The sequence below is a fragment of the Anabrus simplex genome, chromosome 6, assembly GCF_040414725.1.
Source record: "Anabrus simplex isolate iqAnaSimp1 chromosome 6, ASM4041472v1, whole genome shotgun sequence".
NCBI classification, from domain to species: domain Eukaryota; kingdom Metazoa; phylum Arthropoda; class Insecta; order Orthoptera; family Tettigoniidae; genus Anabrus; species Anabrus simplex.
In genome coordinates this window covers 157,986,695-158,010,575 of record NC_090270.1, presented here as the reverse complement: position 1 = coordinate 158,010,575, position 23,881 = coordinate 157,986,695, and the positions used below count along the sequence as shown (strand labels likewise).

The window sequence follows — 23,881 nt, the reverse complement described above, 5'->3', positions numbered from 1 at the left end:
TTACGTATTTGCCGTGGTCTCTGATCAAGAACTTGAATTCAAGTAAGAGATTGCTACGTTATCATCGACTGTGGCAAGGTATGAGGTTAACTAACCTCAACTTCCGAGTGGAGTATATAAGAGCGCACTCACCGTTTTGTTAAAAGTTAGTTTACTTCGCACCGATACAGATAGGTCTTATGGCGATGATGGGTAGGAGAGAGCTCGGAGTGGAAAGGAAGTGGCTGTGGCCTAAATTAAGGTACAGCCTGGTGTGAAAATGGGAAACCACAGAAAACCATCCTCAGGGCTGTTGACAGTGGGGTTCAAACCCACCATCTCCCAAATGCAAGCTCATAGCTGCACACCCCTAATCGCATGACCAACTCGCTCGGTAGTGCACTCATTATTTTGAGGAAAAGTTGTGAGCTTCAGGCTACCTGGAGGAGTGTGAATTCAAAACACATTAGGGGGATTGATATGTACAGTTATTCCAGCAAGTGGTCATGGTTGTATAAACATACGAGTTCATATAAACATTGGAAGATTATAGTTATCCAGCTCTGTGCATCATTTTCATGGCAGAGTTTTATTCTTGCGTGCTGTAGCAGGTTATGTGGCGGCGGTCAGTGATCCAGCATTTCTCACTAGCCAGATTGTGTATTATTAATGCTAAGAAGAAGGTACCTTATTTTTTAATTTCACAAGTGCTCTGCGAGAAGCAGGGAATGGAGAAAATCCTGATGTGATAGTTTCCTAGCAAGGTCATCGCACCAGCTAGTTTAATTTTAGGGACTATGTTGTATAAATTCAGTGGTTTTTTTCTGTAGCGATGGAAGAGTGTGTGTTTCGAATGCTGTCTTATGTTATGAAGGCGGATGTTGTTGGCTCCGTGCCTATATATTGTAACCATTAATGGGAGCGTTAACTAAGGGTTCAAAATAATTAAGGTATGCCTCGGCTGGTGTCAACGAAGTTTCACAAGATTCCAGTCACGGGCATAGAAGTTCGACGGGTACTAGTTAAAATTCATTTCTGCTTAACATCAGGCTCTTATTGATATGGCGAGAATCCATCTTAGATAACTATGTGAGGCTATTCTAATTCTTAATTCAAAAATAAAAATATCGAGAATTCTAGTTCTTGGCAGGATATCCCAATTTAATTAAATCATTTGTGAATGAAATATAAATGATAAGAGTATTTAACATAACAAACATGACTGGAAAATAAGAAAACTGAATCAAATATTGTATGCTTTATTAGATTTGATCATTATAAAATTAATAACAAGTTGGCAATTGAAACTAACTTTAACTCAAAATCTCAATAATTTGTAAATCCATCATAGGACTTGCTGAAGGCTTGATCATCAAGACAATTTAAATTATTCCATTATTTATCACTGTCTGCCAATAACGAAATTAAAATACGAAATATTTCATTTATTCACTCATATCTGTCGCTCATTAAGCAGCCCGTAGATGCCGCTTGGGTGCTGCGGCTGCTTAAGGTTCATGGTCATAATTCTTTCATTCCTATCCCACGTCGTTCCATCTTAAGCGATGGGTCGGCGAACGAGGGTTCCGGTCTCTGAACTTCTCTCCGCCTTCGATGCTTTCCCAAGTATGTCCTCACTGTTTAATATCAGTCTTCACCATGTCCTTGTAACCGAGTCTTGGTCACCCTCTTGGTCTTTTGTCTTCAGGTTTTAAGACCATACATTTGTTTTGGTAATCTGTTATCTTCCATGTGTTGCATATGCCCATAACATCTCAGTCGCTGCGATGTTATTCTGTCCTGCAGTCTTACAATTTGATCCTGCTTGCAGATTTCTTCATTACGGACTCTGTCCCTCCGAATTTTAATCGATCATGCTATAGACAAATCTCATTTCTGCTGCCTGGATTCTACTGACATCTTTACTTCTCACGGTCCATGTTTCGCAACCATAGGTCAGGATTGGTACGTAACAGGTTTCATATACGACTTTCTTACATTTTGTTGGTATTTTCTTGTTTCATATTATGTCTTTAACTATTCTGTAGAGGTCGCTACCTGTCTGAATTCTGTGGGAAATTTCCTTGTCTACAGAACCAGTATCAGAGTTAACACTTCCAAGATATTTGAATTGATGGATCATCTTAAGCTGTTTCCCCTCAATTTCAATGTGTCCCACTGGTTGTCCATATCTTTTCATGACCATAACCACACGTTTCTCTTGGTAGAAGATGAGTCCATATTCTTTAGCAGCTTCTGTCCAGGAGTTTATTTGTTCTTCAAGGTCTTCTTTCGAGTCTCCCCACAAGCATATATCGTCAGAGAACAAGTTAACTTTCATTTTCTTACCTCCAATGGTTTGGTGTAACTTTTCTCTGAATCTCATTCATCACAGTGATGAAAAGAAGTGGAGGAAAAACACCACCCTGTCTTAATAATAATTTGTTAAGAATGAAGCCATGTTTTCCAGTGTTGACTAGTTAAATGTAACAAAGGCTGAGGATGTTCTTGTAGAACGAAACATGTCATTCTTTGTACGTTAGTGTGTATTTTACAGGTATGTTTGTAGTGTTATAATTTACATTGTATTTACTGTGTGTTTGACAGACTGAAAAGCCTTTGTTACATTTAATTATTATTATTATTATTATTATTATTATTATTATTATTATTATTATTATTATTATTATTATTTGTGAATGTTACCCCAGAGTGTTTCTGCTTTAAAAGTGAGAGTGATGGGTCTATTAGTTACAGTGCGGTTGTGACTACATTGTGGGGCAAGTGAAGCACCAGCGCAATACATTTGTTACAGGATGCCTTTCCCTTCTTAAAACATTGTGTCTTGTTACACCCTTGTTGTAGGCAAGGAGAGCACCGGTTTGAGGCTTTCAATCTCTCGACTATCACCTGGGAATCCTTCATCTGCTGACAGTTCTGACTCCAGTGACCTCGGTTTCTGCAATACACACAGAAAGGGTATGGCCCTCATGTCTGCTTCCTCTTTAGATTGTTTGGTTTTGTGTTCACATGAAGAGTGGCTGCTACGGGTGGTTAATGGGGCAAACCCCCACTTAGGGATCCTTCCACTTCTTTGTAAAGGAACGTCATTAGTTGAGTGGTGTCAGCTTTCTATGCCTAGTCTTTTAGCGTGGATGAACCGGAGGCGACAGATGGCCTCTGGAAAGGCTCGTAGTAGTTTGAGTGCTAAAATTCGACTATGGGTTGTCTTCACCTAATGCTCACAATGCTTGTATCTGGCAATTACATTCGTTGTAGATTGCATTTAGTACCTTGGAGGCCTCCCAAACTGCAACTTAAGATTTTCCAAGTAATCAAGGTGAGACTGGATAATTCTGTTCTTATCACTGTATCGTGCTATCAGAATTTCTTTAGTCTGCTCGTATGTCTGCTCCTATAGGTATCCTGCCTACAAGACACCTTTGTTTTCCATCCAAGTATCCACAAAAGAACACATGTTTGTTTACGATGGACACAGAAGAAATTTTGTCAATGAAGGACTCAAACTGCTCCCAGAAATTCGGCAGTTCTTCTACCTTCCCTGAGAAAGACTGCAGTTTAATGGAAGGAAGCTTTATTCCTACTGCAGTCGTGGGTCGAACAAGGATACTCGGACACGTAGTGGTGAAATCTGTCTTGTTCCCTGAGCTTTTCTGTAGTTTGAGGCCTGTGGACTTTCTAATCGCCTGTTTAGAGCTGATACCAATATAAATGGTCCGTTATTGGACATTATAAATTTTCCAGCTAACTCATTCTTGGTTACCAGCGTTTCGCCCTCGTGTGCTAGGGTGGGCTCATCAGTTGGTACCTAGCACACCTACCAATACGCTGGCTAGTGCATACCGTGGAGGCCACTGTGTAGGCTAACTGGAGCCACCGGCAGTGCCAAGGCACTAAGAGACTTTGTCTCATTATCAAAAATTGATGCCTGCTTGGCCATCAGATGACATAGATGTCCAATAACGGACCATTTATATTGGTATTATAAATTTACTCATTCAGGACAAATATTTCAGATTCCCTGTGGGAATTAACATCTATGTCATCTATGTTTAGAGCTGTCCAAGTATTCTTCACAAGCTGCCATGTCATCTTCGTACCTTGTGTCATTGAGTAAATCTTGGATTTTGTCATTTAAGGCATTTACAGACACAAGTCCGTAGACTGACTGAACAAATTTATCCGATTGATAAACCATGTAGTTTTCAAACATCGAGTCACTTGTCTATGTTTCAATTTCATGAGCCGTTTTGCTGTACTGCCTTCCATGATGTCTACTGTTAGTGAGTGAGTTCTTCATTGCCTGCAAACTATTATTCCTTTCACCTAGTAACCAGTTTTAGGCATTTAGACATAATATAAGCCTACGGAATTATTGCACGACTCGATGTTATGTTATGTACTATTGTGTCAAATAAAGGTTTACCAGAGAGAATGTCATGTTATACGTCTAAAAACATGGCTTAGTTATTCCCTTGGCCATGCGGTTAGAAGCGTGCAGCTGTGAGCTCGCATCCGGGAGATAGTGGGTTCGAATCCGACTGTTGGCAGCCCTGAAAATGGTTTTTTGTGGTTTCCCATTTTCACACCAGGCAAATGCTGGGGCTGTACCTTAATTAAGGCCACGGCTGATTCCTTCCCATTCCTAGGCCTTTCCTGTCCCATCCTCGCCATAAAATCTATCTGTGTCGGTGCAACGTAAAGCACCTAGCAAAAAAAAGTTATTCCCTTTGTTCAACACATGGTCAAGTATTCTACACAAGTGCTGCATGCTTGGATCTTGCTGGAATGGAAGACATCATAGATACTTTGATGTATTTGAGGTTATATTTTGATGTAGATGAGGTTATATTTCCCGTTTCAAAAAATATTGTAATTCCTCGATCTCCTCATGAATTTAAAGTTTTAAAAAAATGGACCAATCAATAACTAACACTACATATACTGTATTTCTGTTTCGTCTAATCTGTTGCATTAGAATTTGGAGCTGGTTCGGTGCTGGTGATTTTTCTTTCCCCTCAGATGTGGTGATATGTTGAGATATACACTATGTGATCAAAAGTATCCAGACACCTGGCTGAACATGACGTACAAATTTGTGGCGCCCTCCATCGGTAATGCTGGAATTCAATATGGTGTTGGCTCACCCTTAGCCTTGATGACAGCGTCCACTCTCGCAGGCATACGCTTAATCAGGTGTTGGAAGGTTGCTTGGGAAATGGCAGCCCAATCTTCAGGGAGCGCTGCACTGAGGAGAGGTAGGGATGTTGGTCGGTGAGGCCTGGCACGAAATCAGCGTTCCAAAACATCTCAAAGGTGTTTTATAAGATTCACGTCAGAACTCTGCGCAGGCCAGTCCATTACAGATGTGTTATTGTCGTGTAACCACTCTGCCACAGGCCGTGATTTTGAACAGGTGCTCTATCGTGTTGAAAGATGCAATCGCCATCCACAAAGTGCCCTTCGCTCTTCAACAGTGGGAAGCAAGAAGGTGTTTAAAACATCAATGTAGGCCTGTGCTGTGATAGTGCCACGCAAAACAACAAGGGGTGCAAGCCCTCTCCATGAAAAGCACGACCACACCACAACACCATGGCCTCTGAATTTTACTTTTGGCACTACACACACTGGCAGATGACGTTCACCGGGCATTCGCCATACCCACACCCTGCCATCGTATCGCCACATTGTGTACAGTGATTCGTCACTCCACACAACATTTTCCACTGTTCAATCGTCCAATGTTTACGCTCCTTACACTAAGCGAGGCGTCGTTTGGCATTGACCTGTATGATGTGTGGCTTATGGGCAGCCGCTCGACCATGAAATCCAAGTTTTCTCACCTCCCGCCGAACTGTCACAGTACTTGGACTGGATCCTGATGCAGTTTAGAATTCCTGTGTGATGGTCTGGATAGATGCCTGCCTATTACACTTGATGACCCTCTTCAACAGTCAGCGGTCTCTGTCAGTCAACAAACGAGGTCGGGCTGTACGCTATCGTGCTGTACATGTCCCTTCACGTTTCCACTTCACTATTACATCAGAAACAGTGGACCTAGGGATGTTTAGGAGTGTGGAAATCTCACGTACAGACTTCTGACACAAGTGACACCCAATCGCCTGATCACGTTCGAAGTCCGTGAGTTCACAAATAAGTATTTGTTTATTTTCCACCTAGTCGATACAATGATTGCTTAAGGCAATTTTTAATGGTCAAAAGTGGTACATGTTTCGTATATTATCAACATCTTCAGCCACATAACACTGTTTAGATGAAAAATATATAAAATTGACAAAGTAATGCTTTAGAGGAAGTGTCCTTAAAATTAACATAAGATTGACAAGATTAAAACAAACAAATAACTCAAGAGAAAATATATAAATTATTTCTACAATAGAAAGCAGTCGTCAAGGAAACACTTGTACAATATTCCATAGAGAAATTGTCCTATTCTTTTCTTAATAATTCATGAAAAAAGATTAATTTATAAATTAAAAATTATACAATTTATAAGTAATTATCGAAATGAAGAAATCCTGATATCACAGTGCGGCACTTTTTTCATCTTTTTTCATGAATTATTAAGAAAAGAATATTTATTAGGACAATTTCTCTATGGAATATTGTACAAGTGTTTCCTTGATGACTGCTTTCTATTGTAGAAATAATTTATATATTTTCTCTTGAGTTATTTGTTTGTTTTAATCTTGTCAATCTTATGTTAATTTTAAGGACACTTCCTCTAAAGCATTACTTTGTCAATTTTATATATTTTTCATCTAAACAGTGTTATGTGGCTGAAGATGTTGATAATATACGAAACATGTACCACTTTTGACCATTAAAAATTGCCTTAAGCAATCATTGTATCGACTAGGTGGAAAATAAATAAATACTTAATTGTGAATCTATTGAAGTGCGATACGGACCATGAAGCTGATTTTATGTAGTCCGTGAGTTCTGCGGAGTGCCCCATTCTGCTCTCTCATGATGTCGAATGACTAGTGAGGTCGCTGCTATGGAGTACCTGGCAGTAGGTGGCAGCACAATGCACCTAAGATGAAAAACGTATGTTTTTGGGGGTGTCCGGATACTTTTGATCACATAGTGTAAGTCGCTCAAACATCTGTAACCGTGATGTGAAGATCCTCTTCTGTTCTCCTGTGTAACGTTGAATCTGGAATACTCCTGAAGTTTCGGCACCAAAATTTGTGTTGTAGATGTATAAATTGTAAAACTACTGAATTAAAAGAAGACTTCGGTCCCAGTAATTAACCTGGGAGGAATGCTTGTGGCTCCGGGTAAATGGGAGTGAAATGCATCGTTGCCAGGTATCTGCAACACAAAATATTGGATTCAGTAAGAAAATCCAAATAGCCTCTTTCACTCCAACTCCAGCATGTAACCTACAAGAGGCATCTCTGTTAAGCTGAGCAACCCAGTGGAAGGATGGGTAACCAATCCCAGCGGGAAGCTGGGTCAGTGAACCAACCAGTGCTGGGGGCTTCAAGGCTTACAACCTTGACAGTCAACAACTCATCACTTTCGGGTGACCAACTATACACACTTGTGTGATAGACTGTATCAAACATGAAGTACGAAAACAATAATGATAGATCCCCAGGTGGTAACCAATCCACCCCAGTTCATGACGGGGCATATAGGTAGTCGGATTCTGGGGGACCTATGCCTTCATGTGACCCAGTCAGAACTAAAAGAAAAAGGAACATCTCATACCTAGCTACGATCAATATTAACTCCCTGATCAAGACCAGGAAACTTAAACACACCCTTGAAATCCTGAAAGATAGGAACATCAGCATTGCAGCCTTACAAGAAACTAGGTTCCCAGATGAATATGCCATGGAATCTAAAGAATATATAAGGGAAAGACTGGTAAGAGAGTAATGAAGAATGTACCCTTCCTAGGGACTGGGTTCGCAGTAAACCACAAACTAGTTGCTAGCATATTTGGCTTCTCTTCACCCAATGACAGAACTTCAGTAATATCCTTCAGGGCTAGCAATAGGGGATACTCTCAGGTTAACTTCTATGCTCCTACCAATGACTAACAAGAAAAACTCGGAGACTACAGATCAGTATTAGGACAACCTTGAGGAAACCCTAGACCACATCCCTCACCATCATATGACAATATTGCTAGGAGATTTCAACGCTCAGATTGGAAGAGAACAGAAATACCGGAAGATTGTAGGAAGATAGCCCGCACATAAGAGAATGAACAAGAATGGAGAACGGCTAATCAGACTGCGCACCAAGTATGGATTAATTTTGAAGTCTACGGCTTTTAAACGCCTACCTAGGAAGACCATGACGTGGTGCAGCCCAAACAGCAAAATGGGTGAGTTCCTAGGTTTGATATCACTAAACTTAAAGAAGATAATGCAAGATACCAAAAGAGTCTGAACCAACACATCAATAGGATTAACACCACTACAAAACACCAAGTTTATCACCAACATCAAAGATGCTCCTACAACAATGGGAGTCAGTGATACAAAACACATCAGGAGAGCTAAAAATGTCAAGAACCTCGGAGAGTGGATATTGGAGGACCTAAGTGAAACGATGGCTCTTGAACAAAGGAAAATCAAATTAGACAAGGCCTACCATGCCTGCAGAAAACTGTATGCCTCAAAGCATTTATCAAAGAATGTAAAACTGAGACACTATAATGCAGTAGTCAGACCATCAGTCCTCTAGGCAGCAGAATGCCTGTCCCTAACTAAAGAGACCCCAGTGAGAGCCCTTGAAGTGCAAGAACGGAAATTCCTGAGAACAATAATAGGGCCAAGGATCCTGCAAGATGGAAGGCGATGGTACAAACCCAACAATGAGCTCTACTAGCATCAAGAAAACCTCATAGATGCCATCAGAAGAAAACGTCTGACTTTCTATGGACACCTATACAGAATGGATCCTAATAGATTATCCAACAAGATCTTCAAGATTGCTAACAAAGGCAAAGCTACTGGATTCCCCTGGACTAAGCAAGTGGACAAAGATCTTGCAGAGTGTAATATTAATCAAGCCGCTATTACTGACAGGAATGCATACCATTTAATGGTCAAAATTAAACCTTTCCTAACACACCTTCTAGTCACAAGGGAGCCGGGAATTGGTCAGAGGGGCGCAGGAAAGAATTCAGAGTGAAAATGAAGGAATACTGGGCCAACAGGAAGGCTCAAGAGGCCACTAAGAACACAATACAGTACGCCAAAAGGGGCAGATGACGACAAAAACACAGCTAGAACACAAGCACCATGGTCCACAGATGGCCTAAATGCAAAGGAAAAAAAAAAAAGAGGTCTTCACTATTAAGTTCACAATGTCATCTTTATACCGTAGCTCACACTCGTCATATACTAATACAAATAACGTAGCAAATGTCATTCTGTGACACAAGTAGGTCAAGCAGGTCCTTAAGCTTTGCTGGCTTCATTGGCCTTGTACCATTGTACTTTTGTGGCAGCTTAATACCAGCGAGTGATGGCCGACCACCTAAACTGATCTTTTTGTTAATGTCAACACAATCATATTCACAATTAAAATTAACAAAATTATGTAATGGTTCCACCTTTTCAATACATGTAAATTTAGTAATGTAAGGTTACATCACTAATCATAAACTGTACTGGTTTCAACCCAAATTTCGGGTCATCATCAGCCGATCAATTAAAAACAGGAAATAAACAATCCACAGATAAATAACCAGTAATGTGTAGTTTTTCATCAGACATAAGTTTGTGTGGAGCAGGGTAACACATGTGACTGTGGCACTGTGTTTTAAAAGTTTTTATAATCTTGAAGAGAAGAATAAATATCTTGAGGAAACAATCTAGTAATCGTTACCAGACGTAAGTTCGTGTGGAGTAGTATAATGTGTGACAGTAGCACTATGTTTTAAAAGTTTTTAAAATCCTGTATTGAAAAGGTGGAACCATTACATAATTTTATTAATTTTAATTGTGATCTCAGTTCAATATGGACCATAATGAAATTCTTATCTTTCAATCATATTCCTCAACAATACTTAAATGGTTCATCAGTTTTAAATATGTAGTATGCTTGAAATTATACTAATTGGTACTTTTTGCTTATTTAGAGATACCATTCTCTTTGTTGTGTTTTCTAGCAAAGCATAGTGTAGTATAGAGAAGGAGAAGTGTGCGCTCTTCTTTCACCCACAAGCTGACTGAAGAGAGGGGTGGTTCCTCCACCAACGACAGCACAATCACCAGAGTTGCCAGCAGATGAGACTTGTCATTACTGCGCACTATAGTTGTGTCAAGTTATTGAAATTTATATTGCTCTTCATTGGCAATGCTAAGAGGTTTAGGCAGTTCATATTACTGATGTATTCATTAGCGAATAATGCAAGTTGTGTTATGTCTTGTAAACAGTAGATTACATCACAACTGTGCTTTAAGACAGTGTGGGAGGTACTGCCGTAACATGCCCACATGTTTTTCACCTGGATGAAGATCTGAATATGACCGATTGACTTCAGGTAGGCATTCCTTTAGACCCTCTAAAAAGAAAAGTATTCTCTTGAAACGGGAGAAAGCCGTCCAAAGAGAAGCCAGAAAATTGACTCTTAATGTTTTGTATGCGATATTAACTTTTGCTATAACTTCTTAATAAAAGTACTCATTTACAGTGAATGATGAAAGATTAGAAATACCAAGACAAAGGAGGAAATTAAAACCACAAGTTTTCCCCCGTATATTTCCTAATCTGCCCAAATATCTATCTGAAAAAGTGAAGAAATATAAATCTCGCGTGAAGAGACTACATATGTCTACTAAAAGTTCTAATCAGAACATTAATGTCAGTATGTTTAGCAGTTGAAGGCAGCCCTGATACCAAAAATGCTAAGAAAAGAATTGCTTTGTTAACTCTTTGAGCACGAAGGGAGGATTATTCATTCCAACATAAACTCGCCGAACGTACCAGGAATGATATTTCAACCCTCATGCAGACTCGTTTAGAAACCGTCGTAGTTCTTAGTTTTCTGTTAGATGGTAGCACATATCAGTATATTCTTATCAAGGAAGGTGTGTAGTCTCCAAATTTACCACTAGGAGCTGCATAAAATTATTAGTTTTCGTGTGACGAACATTAAAAAATGTGAAGGCGGTGTCCGCACCTCTTGAGCACATGTCAACAGTGATGGCGGACTTGTGGGACGACTTATTTGCAAACAATGATGGTCTAGCTGATTACGTACATAGTTTAGGGAATGACAATCATTATGTTGAGTCAGAAAGTGAACTGGACTTCATAATAGTGTTGAAAACACTTCTAGTGAGGTTATAGTCTATGAGAGTGATTCTGAAAATGATTTTGTAAGTGGAACACCACCAATTTTCGAGGTTAGAGATAATTTGGAAAGTAACGAAGATTTTAATGGTAATATTGATATTAACAATATCTAACATTGCCATTATTCTGTGAAGTTATCCGTGATAGTGATTTATGATACCAACCACCTCACCCTTTCCTTGAGTAACCCGGACCAAAACATGCCCCGCCTCATGATGCTAAACTTGTAGCATACATTTTGATTTTTAAGGCATATTATCACTCCAAATAACATGATTTGATCCAAAACGACAGTCAAGAGTCTGTGCGACAAGAAATACCGCCAGTTAGTGTGTCATACTGATTTTTAGAACTACATATTTGCCTTAATATGTGGATTTTCTTTAAATGTATTTTAAAATTTTAAATTCATGATTTATTTTAACTACTGTATAAATGATTTTAGGTATAAAGTGCCATTAATTCAAAGGAACATTCCTCTTATATAATAGAAAAATGTTTCGCTGAGAATGGGTGTAAATTGAGAGTGTGATGAATTTTTTTCCCGAGAGTTGCAAATCGAACAAAAAGTGGGTGGCACCCTTGGCTAGTACGTAACAAATAAGCCTGGCACAGAGAGTTAAACAAGAGATTGAAGAAACAGAAACTTAATTTCATTAGAACACAGAATACACTATGTTGTTAAAGCCAAAAATAAATTTGCTTGAAAAAACCTTTTCAATACAAAATCAATTGACAGTTTCACATAATCCAAAGCAAGTCACCTCACTCAGCAAAAAAGCAGAAAGTTATATTCGATATACTGTTAAAGAAATGTCAAGTGAAAAGTAAAAAAGGAATGAGATACAATGATGAATGTCTCTTGGATCCCCTTCTCATAAAAATAAAGTTTCTCAAAGGTTATTGCCACTGCTTGAACCATTTGCTGCTTTTGCCTCTTAAAGCTCATTTGAGAAATTGGCCTTAAATGTTTGTATGGTATAAATGATCATGCTACTGCTGCCATAGCACAACGTTTTAGTAGAAAGAAAGAGCAGGAATGCCTAGGGATGCTGACATTTGATGAGGTAAAGCTTAGAGAGAAATTTGCTTTAACTTGGATTCATTACAAGTAAAACGGTTTGGTTGATTTGGGAACATTTACTTCGGACGAAAGCAAGGATCAGTTGGCAAATCATGCACCAGTTTCCTTCCATGTTTGTTCCCTTTCTGTACAACTGGATCCAAACCACAGAAATTTACCCCTGATAACATTTTTGCATTCTTTCAGGTCGTCATACAATTAGAGCAAGCCCGTGTAGGAATCATTGGTTTCAGGTCAGAAGGTAGCTAGTGAAATAAAAAGTTATGAGAATGCTTAGGCATATCTAGCAACATAAAGAATCTAAAAGTCTTCATTTCCAGTCCAGTTGAGGAAATTTTCAGATGCACCTCATTGAAGTGTGTAAGAAATAATTTCTATGACAGGATACAGAATAATGGTGATATCGTTGTTTACTCATTTTACAGTTATGGAAATGCTTAGGAATATCTGGCAACATAAATAATGTAACTTGTTCAGTTTCAAATCCAGCTGACTCCAGCAGAAAACTGAAGGCATTTCCAGAAGTGCCTCATATATTTTAGTGTATAAGAAATAATTTCCATGACAAAGTACAGGTTAAATATAATGGTGACATTGCTGATTATTCATTTACAGGAAAGTTTATGAATGTGGCACATCGCCTGAATTTTCCAATTCGAAAGTTAACCATAAACTCACCTTTGCCCATTTGGATCCTAATTCCTTTCAATGAATGAATGCAAGGCTGGCATTTCAACTTTTCAGGAGATCTGTTGCTAACGGTATAGAGTTCTATTCAAAGGGTTTAACAGACAGAGAAAGAACATAAACATTTCACAAGTCATTTAAACTGCCTGACAGACCCATTAAATTCCTCCATCCCTACTCAAGCACTGTATAAAGGATCACAGGCACATGAGACTTAAGTGAAGTGACAAAATATCCTCAAAAGATACCCAAAATACATTCGCTTTACAATGAACACTGGAGTTAACTTAGAAAGCACTTTAGAAGTGTCTGAATATTTGTGGGAAAATAATTACAACTACGTTTTTACAGCAAAATTTAATCAAGATTTCCTAGAACGCCATTTTAGTATCCTGCAATCGCAAAATTGTGACCATCATCCGCCCACTATTGACTTTCTACATTTACATATGTTCCAGTCCATTTACGTACCAACTAAAATGGCTTTATCCTCTGGTGGAAACTAGAGTACCGAGCTGAATCCCCGCTGACGTCTCTTGTTAATCATGTGCATATTCTTGCAAGAGCAACTGAGTACAAGAATCATGCAGTGAAAACACGAGCTGAAAATACACTGACTGACAGAGCAAATGCAACACCAAGAAGGAGTGGTTCGAAAGGGATGAAAGTTGGGGAAAAAACAGAGACGGCACGGACGAATAATTGATGTTTATTTCAAACCGATATGCAGGTTACACAATGCGCACGGCATCGACTCAGTAGGATGTAGGACCACCGCGAGCGGCGATGCACGCAGAAACACGTCGAGGTACAGAGTCAATAAGAGAGCGGATGGTGTCCTGAGGGATGGTTCTCCATTCTCTGTCAACCATTTGCCACAGTTGGTCGTCCGTACGAGGCTGGGGCAGAGTTTGCAAACGGCGTCCAATGAGATCCCACATGTGTTCGATTGGTGAGAGATCCGGAGAGTACGCTGGCCACGGAAGCATCTGTACACCTCGTAGAGCCTGTTGGGAGATGCGAGCAGTGTGTGGGCGGGCATTATCCTGCTGAAACAGAGCATTGGGCAGCCCCTGAAGGTACGGGAGTGCCACCGGCCGCAGCACATGCTGCACGTAGTGGTGGGCATTTAACGTGCCTTGAATACGCACTAGAGGTGACGTGGAATCATACGCAATAGCGCCCCAAACCATGATGCCGCGTTGTCTAGCGGTAGGGCGCTCCACAGTTACTGCCGGATTTGACCTTTCTCCACGCCGACGCCACACTCGCCTGCGGTGACTATCACTGACAGAACAGAAGCGTGATTCATCGGAGAACACGACGTTCCGCCATTCCCTCATCCAAGTCGCTCTAGCCCGGCACCATGCCAGGCGTGCACGTCTATGCTGTGGAGTCAATGGTAGTCTTCTGAGCGGACGCCGGGAGTGCAGGCCTCCTTCAACCAATCGACGGGAAATTGTTCTGGTCGATATTGGAACAGCCAGGGTGTCTTGCACATGCTGAAGAATGGCGGTTGACGTGGCGTGCGGGGCTGCCACCGCTTGGCGGCGGATGCGCCGATCCTCGCGTGCTGACGTCACTCGGGCTGCGCCTGGACCTCTCGCACGTGCCACATGTCCCTGCGCCAACCATCTTCGCCACAGGCGCTGCACCGTGGACACATCCCTATGGGTATCGGCTGCCATTTGACGAAGCGACCAACCTGCCCTTCTCAGCCCGATCACCATACCCCTCATAAAGTCGTCTGTCTGCTGGAAATGCCTCCGTTGACGGCGGCCTGGCATTCTTAGCTATACACGTGTCCTGTGGCACATGACAACACGTTCTACAATGACTGTCGGCTGAGAAATCACGGTACGAAGTGGGCCATTCGCCAACGCCGTGTCCCATTTATCGTTCGCGACGTGCGCAGCACAGCGGCGCATTTCACATCATGAGCATACCTCAGTGACGTCAGTCTACCCTGCAATTGGCATAAAGTTCTGACCACTCCTTCTTGGTGTTGCATTTGCTCTGTCAGTCAGTGTAAAATCAGGGAAAAAATTGTGAATCTTGAAGATTAAATTCAAACACTGTACTGGGAAGACAGTTTACACGAGAGTAAAGTACAGTACAGTACAGTACAGTACAGTAGAGCCTTGGCGCAAAGAATGCTCAGTGTGAATGTATACTGCTGTTTGGAGAAAGTAAAACACCAAGAGCGAGAGCTGTGATCACAGTGCAATTTATTCCACGGATTAGACATGACAAGACACAAATGATTACAATTACAGACAGTGAAACTTCAGTATGGCATACCATCACCACGCGCTGCAATCAGAGCGTCGTGACATAGAATCAAAGAGCATCTGAATATGCTGCTGGGAAATATTCTGCTACGCGGTTTGTAGGCACGTCCACAAACCATCAACGGCGGCTGCAGGATGACCGGAACGAACAAGTTGTCGACTGACCATATCCCAGACATGTTCGAAGGGCGACATGTCAGGCAAACAGGCAAGCCAGGGAAGCAGTGGTACCCATCACTCTTTGAAGGAGGCTTGCACATTCCTCACCACATGCGGCTGAGCATTGTCTTGCTGGAACGTGACGTGTGGAACAGTCAGCAGGAGGGGCAGTGCCTCGGGTTGTAAAACGTCCCTGATGTAGTGGTAGCTGTTCAGATTGCCCTGAACACATAGGAGGCGAGATTGCATGTTATAGGCAATGGCACCCCAAACCATCGCACCTGGCATTTGTCCACTATGCCACAGAATAATACAGTCTGCACGATTGCGTTCTCCATGGGAGCATCTAACGTGTATGAGGCCATCACTGAAAGACAAGTTGAAGCGGGACTCATCTGAAAACACTATATTTTGCCACTCGGTACACCAGTGTTGGTGTTCATGTGCCCTGATTACATACACTTAAATAGTACTCCATGCCAGGCATTGTCAATCGAGAGCGAAATGACTTCGGAGCCAGTTTGCTCCCCGCTCTCAAGGAAAGACAGCAGCTTAGTGAGCAAGTAGGGGAGGAAGTAGGGGAAGTGCATGACGTAGTACGTACTGCAGGTCAGTGGCGCAAAGGTATAGCACATCTGTCTGCACAGGTTAGATTGTGACACGGTACGCCTGAACCCATAAGAGGTGACACTAGGGTGTTTCCATCTTTATCCTCAGACCACACGACGTTCAAATCTAGTCTGCTAATGTTGCATTTACTATGGAAGAGATTTCAGCACAGCGTAGGCCATCGAGACCAACAAGTTTCAAACCTTATTGGGAAGAAGAGTATTTAATAGTTCAAGAAAATAAGACAGCAAAATGTGTAATATGTAGGGGCCGTATTTTTTGGTAATAATGATATGCACAAGTTTTTTTGATATCTTTTTTCTTGTCTATATATGACTTCCCAGGTACTAAAAATACCGTATTTTAGCTAAATGAATTCGCGAAATATCGCGAAATTTGATTTATTGCGCGAATTGCGCAAATAATCACTAAATATGCACCACTTGGCGCGAAAAATGCGAAATGGCACCGGAAAAACTCTCCAATAAACATGTAAATGCTTCTGAGAACTTGACTATCGTAGTTTCTTTCTCATTTGCTTGATAGCGCTGTATATTCTCCACACAAATGCACACAAAGCGGTACGCACTGTGTATCGAAAGTACGTGTGTTCAGTTCCGCGATCTCTAAGGCAGTCGATAAAAATCAGTATCTGTTATCGATTACAGCAAATAGCGTTGTGGTCGTAACAAGATACAAGACCGGTCGTAGATACAGCAGTGCGCAATGAGAGTTCGTTACTTACGAACATTTATCGGCAAATATTCAACATTTAAGTATAAAAATGCCGAAAACTGAAGTCATAACAGGTTTTTTGAGGGCCGAAGAATACAACAGTGAGGGGTTCTATGTATTTGATGCTGCAAGAAAGATTCTAATGTATCAATAGTGTACCGATGATATTCGTAAAGTTGAAACGTGCGATATACACTGCAGAGAATCAGAATGAAGCTAATTAACCCTCTACTGCATGAATTATTTTTCGTTTCCGTTTGATGAAGAAAATTTCAAGCTTTGATATTCAACATACGCTCAGTGTTTTAGATGTACCAGCAATTCTTAACTGGGCCTAATAGCTTAACACTCATATGTGGATTGCCATATTGGAATATATATACGATTTTTCACGATTTTACGCCAAGGTTTTAACATTCAAAGACCGAACATTACTGCCTACTGGCCATGGGTGCGTATTGCAAGGCGCAAGTATACTTGCACGACCGTAATGTCTTTGAGGTTGAGCCAGAGGTACTCCTGTAGCCTGTAGTAATATGATGGGGAGGGCCCACGTAAAATAAACGGTGGTTTGAAAAATTATAGAGAGCAATTTGTAATAGACACAAAAAAAGCATTCCTGCAAGCCAACATTCCTCTAGAAAAATAGGACAATCCTGGCATGAGGAAGAGAATGAATATAAAAGGAAAGTATTAAATAATACTGTCTTTACTGTAAAATATGACGGTATTGGTAGGCCTATTGTAAATAGATCGCCTGTTCGCTTTAACCATCTGACCTACTCATCCCTGACCGGGGAAAAAGAGCATATCCATGAACATCTTCCAGAGCTATATGACTTTGCAAAATGCAATGAAAGCACATCTGGTTGAGGAAGTGAAAGAAGACAGTGTTAGCAAAGTTTTAGGAGGTTTTAATAAAATACCACAGTGAATTTGCATCCAAGTGTTCGCAAGCATTATGGTTTCCGACGTATGTGGTTAGCGAGAGAAGGTTCTCTACTCACACAAAGACACTTTCTGACTGTTGCACAACTCTGCATCCTGATGTTGAAATCATGCCTAGTTTGTACTTTGGAGACAAGTAGTTCAACGTCTAAAAATGTAGGGTATGTATAGATATATATCACAGGGTAGATCACCTAACTTCATTTCGAAGTATCAGTGATTTATATATATTTCTATAACAATTTGCATAGTTGGTTTTTCTAAGATTTAATAACACTGATACATTACAAGAGTTTACTTTAAAACCCCTTATCACAAAGTTAGTTACATTTACCCCATACGCTACTACAAGGAAGATTTCGCAGGAAACATCGATCAGTATAACAATTTATTTCACGAAATACCTACCGAAATAGTGTCAGTTTTAACACCGAAATCAACAGTTTTATTTCACCAAAAAATAAGGCCCCTAGTAATATGTAATAAAATATGGAATCAGATTTTAAAACACATCAGAAGAATATAAACAGGTTTTAATATCAATATGGTATTCAGGCATTAGAAAAGGATCTGCAGGGGTTTGGTATTCCCTTCTCAGTGGATGTGCAAACTGTTTGACCAGAACTCCAGCTAGAACTGATTGCCTTACAGTGCGATACTCAAAAGCAAACACAAAGAGTTTGACTGAATTTTATGTTCGTTTTCCACGGGAGAGATTTCATAGAGTGTACACATTTAATGCTCATATTCTAAGTATATTCCGATCAACTTATTTATGTGAACATATGTTTTCATTAATGAAGATTTGTAAATCTAGACACAGAAGTAGGCTCACCGATGAAAACTTGAAATGTGTTTTGCGACTTGCCAGTACATAAATTATAGTACCAAATATTGACACATTACTATCTAAACGAGCCCAGAGGTCCCGTGAAGATGGAGTGCACCAGTGATATTTTTCAGTTAGTGTGTTTAATTTGTTGTCACAGTTATAAACTCCATACAAATATTGAAATGTATGTTAATAAGAGTGCAAAGAATATGTACAAATCACATAAACTGTATTTTCTTTCGGTAAATGTACGTGTCCCAAAGCTTCAGTTAATCGTGAAAATGTATTTATTCAGGAAATATTGCACACTGCCGTATATTTCATTTGTCAATGAATAATTTCCTTGTCCTGTTATACTCCATAGTCTGCGTCCTTTTCATCTCATATGATTCATGCTGTAAATTATTATTATTATTATTATTATTATTATTATTATAAAAGCTGTTGTTCATATGGTAACATTTCCGAGCAGCAAGTACAGTACGGTCACAGTATGCAACCCGCCTGTCCGTTGCTCTCGTCACGTGACCAACACCCGTCCTGAGCAGAGCAAGTAACACCAGCTCCCTAGAGCAACTACGTGATGACGTCTGCTCCATGCAATCAAAGTCACTATGACAAGACCAAATATATGAAAGATGCGAGGTTATGCAAATTAGGCTCCAATTAAACACTATGATAACATTTGGGCATTCAAAAGTGCCTCTATGTTTTGAAAGACTAGAGATTCGTGACTGACAGTCTACGCTATAAAGACTAGATGTCACTGTTGGTGTGGTATGCGGACCACGACTGCTGTTGAAAGACTGCTTATCAATATTATGATTGCTGATGAACCCCTTTGGAATAACAGATGATTTCAAATGAAATATCCACCCATGCTGTAATTATTGTAATTATACTTCCCCAAAGTCAGTAAATAAGGGAAGCGGTACCAAATATTTCGTATGTCTGTCTTTCTCAATTTTAGTTTGTTGTTTCATCCTTACCCATCCTTATTCATGTTTTATTCAGCTGAAGAGGGTGTATTAGGTATTTTTAGTGATGAGAAGGAAAGAAGAAAAAACAAGAATTTTCAACAAGAAATAAAGAGTAGACTAAGAAGTCCTGGCTTTGCTCCTGACGAACAACCTAAGGTTCAGATTCAGCAGAAGAAACTGAGAAATCTTCAGTTTGAAACATGGAAAAAAACTAGCATACTGTGGAAAAGGTGTCTTGCATTTCTCAGAATACACACAATCTAACACCTGCATTACAATGAAGAAAGGACTTTCAACTTCCCAACGGATCAATGCCATTAAAATGAACTGTAATGTGATAGCTGTCCTAAGCATTCCTGGTAGAAGCCAAGAAAACCGCTGCCGTCACTGCAATGAGATAGAAACCGTCGCTCATGTTATTGGTTTCTGCCCAAAAGGAGAACTATTGAGAAATAACAGGCATCATAGGGTCAGGAGCAGTATTGCAGAACGTCTTTAAAAAAATCTGGCAGATATGAAGACTATGAAGAAATGCATTGTACCTCCAGCAACGGATCCAGTTAACATGCAAACATTGTCGCGACTGACAGGAAGAGAGACATCGGCATTATTGATCCCACAACAAGGCTTGAGAGTAACAGTTCTAAGGCCAAAGAAGTTGATTCTGAAGAGAAAAGACACTACGAACCCTATTTTTAAGTATTTGAAGAAAAGATGACAGTTGCTGGGTTGCTCTTCAGTGCCCGAGGATCTGCCAAAAAAATTTCAGTTAATTTCTTGCTGCGTTTCGGTATTCCTATCTCGTTTTTAAAAGATATTTGTTTAGACGTTTCATGTAATTCACTGTCAATGGTAAATTGCCATTTATATGGTATATGTAAAGAAAACTAAAGTTTTCCTGATTGGGGATAGCTGTACAACAGAGAAATTTCAAAATTTAGAAATATGTTAAGCTCATTTTATCCCAAGATAAATAATGTTAAAATTGCCATCAATTTGATGCTGTTACCGTACGGTACCCCTTGTTCTAGGGCAGGTATCCCCTGTTGATTTTCTCTCTCCTCCAATCTACCCAGCATCCATGCCAACAAGCCACAACCTGGGAGGTGAGTATCTTGATCCTATGACTCTAGCAACAAACGGAGCAAATGATGAAACACGAACAAGTAGAATTGTATATTTTTAAAAAACATTGTGTCCATAAAAACATATAGGTATATAAGCTGACATTTTGAAATGCAGCAGAATGTTCAACAAGTGATGTGTTACATTTGTTTATGTTGCTGGTTGGAGAGGGGGAACCCCTCTCAAAACTTCAAGTAAAGAAAATTCCCGAACAATCGAACCGATATGAACAACGTTGGATGTACTCGTAAAAGATGAGTAATGTAGAATTACTTTATTGCATGAAGGAGGAGCTAACCCGCTTGTCTGCTTGTGTTGGCTGGTGTGCTGGCATCTGACTTTCTGAAGTCTACACCAGTGCTGTGCAGTGGTGGAGCACTTGAACACAAATAGTGATGACACTATTTCTTCTATTTGTTCTGTTATTATGTTTATTTCGGAATGAATTACCAAATGAAAGGACGCAATCTTAACCCATTCCCTGTAATGAACAACAAACTGCTGTAGAGCAGAAAATGCCCACCGTATGTCACAGATGTAGATTTATTACAAAATATTTTGATGAAATGTGCATTGTATTTTACTGAATGTTTTGGAAAAATATTTTTCTTGAAATAATAATAAAATGTATTTGTATCTTACCTTTGCATGTTGAGTTTAGTATGGTATGCCTTGAAACAGGTTGAAACACGAGGGCACATTGCACTTGCATCTTTCCTAACATCTATTTCTGACAACACACATTGCTGGCTTACATTTTTTTTTTTTTTTTTTTTTTTTGTGGATGAAATCTTGGAGAGGAAATGCCTTTCTTTCACTCTAAAGGGCGAGGGCTTTGTATTTTTTTTTACTCCGTGTGGATGGGGCTTGGCACAGGGTGCTGTTCTGTAAGCCATGTGCTACCGTGAGACGGTAATCAAGAAGTGTCAATCTCTTCCCCACATTTAGGGCTCTCCAAATGACCAGGCTGATGTAAATAGCTATGTCCAACAAGTGGAGGAACAATTTCTTATACCACTTTGTAGTTTCCTCATAGATGGATATGCATTTGTCACATGATCTACTAAATCAACGTCCCTCATATTCTGATTATAATATCCGACACCTCCCACAACCCTACAGGAACATATTCATCTATTTCGCTTTCACCACTTGAACCAGCTGCCTATTTACTTCTCTGATCTACAGGTATTAGCATTGATCAACTTCCAAGTAAAATTCATTGTTTGAAGATTCAAGATGCAAGAAAACTTAGCAGATACAGGAACTCCTAAGAGGTTTTATTCAGCAATACAATTATTTTTAATACAATTGTTTTAAAACTGAGCATGATTAAAAAGCAGTTTTCACAGAGATAACAACATATGAAAAGGCTCATCACATCTCATCAAAATTTTTTTTAAAAATCACCAAATAATGCTCTCTTCTGGAAAGTATAGGAAAGCTTACCTTTCTCGAGTCCTGTACCATTCCAGCGGTCGGAGATGCACCTCTTACCAATGGGGGTGGTCCACGTGCCTTTGGAGACACTTGCCGAGGAGGTGGAGGCTCGCCTTCACACTCTCGCTCTACAAAATAACATTTAAGGGATAGAATCAATCTGATTTAATTAATACACTTTTGGATAACAACAGGCCAACACAAAAATGAATTAACATATCTGAATTTGCTAGGTGCTTCCTGGCTTCATATCCTTAAAAAGGAGTAGCAAATACAGTCTTCAATCCTGATAAATGAATTTCGTGAATACAGAACATGCATTTTGTATATTATTAATTGAGGAATTCTGTAATCATGGGCAAGATGTAAATATTTCGGTATTGTTCCGAAAATAAGATTCTCTCCTATAATTTGAGGTAATAATAATGTTACTGGTTTTATGTCCCACTAACAACACTTTTATGGCTTTCGGAGACACCAAAGTACCGGTATTTTGTCCCGCATGAGTTCTTTTATGTGCCAGTAAATAAAATGACACGAGACTGGTGTGTTCGAGCACCTTCAAATACTATCAGACTGAGCCAGGATCAAACCTGCCAAGTTGGGCTCAGAAGGCCAGTCCTCTACCAGCTGAGCTACTCACCCTAGCTAGTTATACAGTGACATACTCACGGAGAGCACACTGTTATAAAATGTATATGATAACAGTTTATTTTCAAATGTTTGATATTCAAACTTGCATAGCAGGTGTACTCTCCTTCATAAACACTATTACACAATTTTGGTGAATGTATGAGCAGGATGAATTTAAAGTTTATGCATACTAAAGTAGGTTAGCACATTGCCCAATAGGCCTTGTGATTTCACTCTGCACATTTAATTGGAAAACAGTTCATATCTTCAGCCATTTATATGATATTTTTATGAAATAAAAACCACTGACTGTGAATCGTTTCTCTATGTATTTACGAATTTACAGGCTTCAAAAAGTTTCTTTTTCCTTTTTTAAAATTTTATTTTATAGTTTAGTTGCAAGAAAATGCCAACAGTAGTTAAACATTTGTGTTCAGACTGTGCAATCTATATGGCCAGACATTTCCACCTGCTTTTATGAAAGAAACCAAATGGAGTTTGTCAGCAATAGCATTTCCTTAATCGCATTTCGATATGCTGGCTAGCTCCTGCCACGTATTATGAATACAGGCAGATGCTGTCTTGATGCATCAGCTTATCTCGTAATAAAGTTACAGACCTATGAATAACATATGACATTGCAAAAATAAACATATTTAGGTCAGATCACCATCACTCACAAGTCAAGGTGAATGAGTGTTAGTAGTGCAGAAATTACTATGGACTTGAATTTAGATGTACTAGACAATGAAAAGGATATTGATTTCAGCTCTGATGAATACAATTTAGAAAACAACATTAAAGAAGCTTTTGGTTCATATACTTGAACTTTCTCCAGGCATCTGGATAAGATAGCTGATCTAAAGTTTTGATCTCCTGGATCTTCTTCTCCTCCCTGAATGTGGGAGACTCCTTGGAGATTAAAGCATGTGCACCTGGGCAGTTGACGCACACAGGTGGTGGTGTTAAGTCAACATCAGCATGTTCAAGCTTTCAGGTCGACGGTGCG

General features: G+C 39.8%; 1 protein-coding gene across 3 annotated transcripts in view; it reads right to left on the bottom strand.

Moving 5' to 3' along the window:
- px (plexus) overlaps nucleotides 1–23,881 on the bottom strand; it is a 742,022-nt gene that overhangs the window by 219,551 nt on the left and 498,590 nt on the right. For all 3 annotated transcript variants that reach the window (XM_067150020.2, XM_067150021.2, XM_067150022.2), the window contains exon 9: nucleotides 22,249–22,367. In XM_067150020.2, coding sequence (XP_067006121.2) covers nucleotides 22,249–22,367 — 119 coding nt within the window. The remainder of the gene's footprint in view (nucleotides 1–22,248; nucleotides 22,368–23,881) is intronic.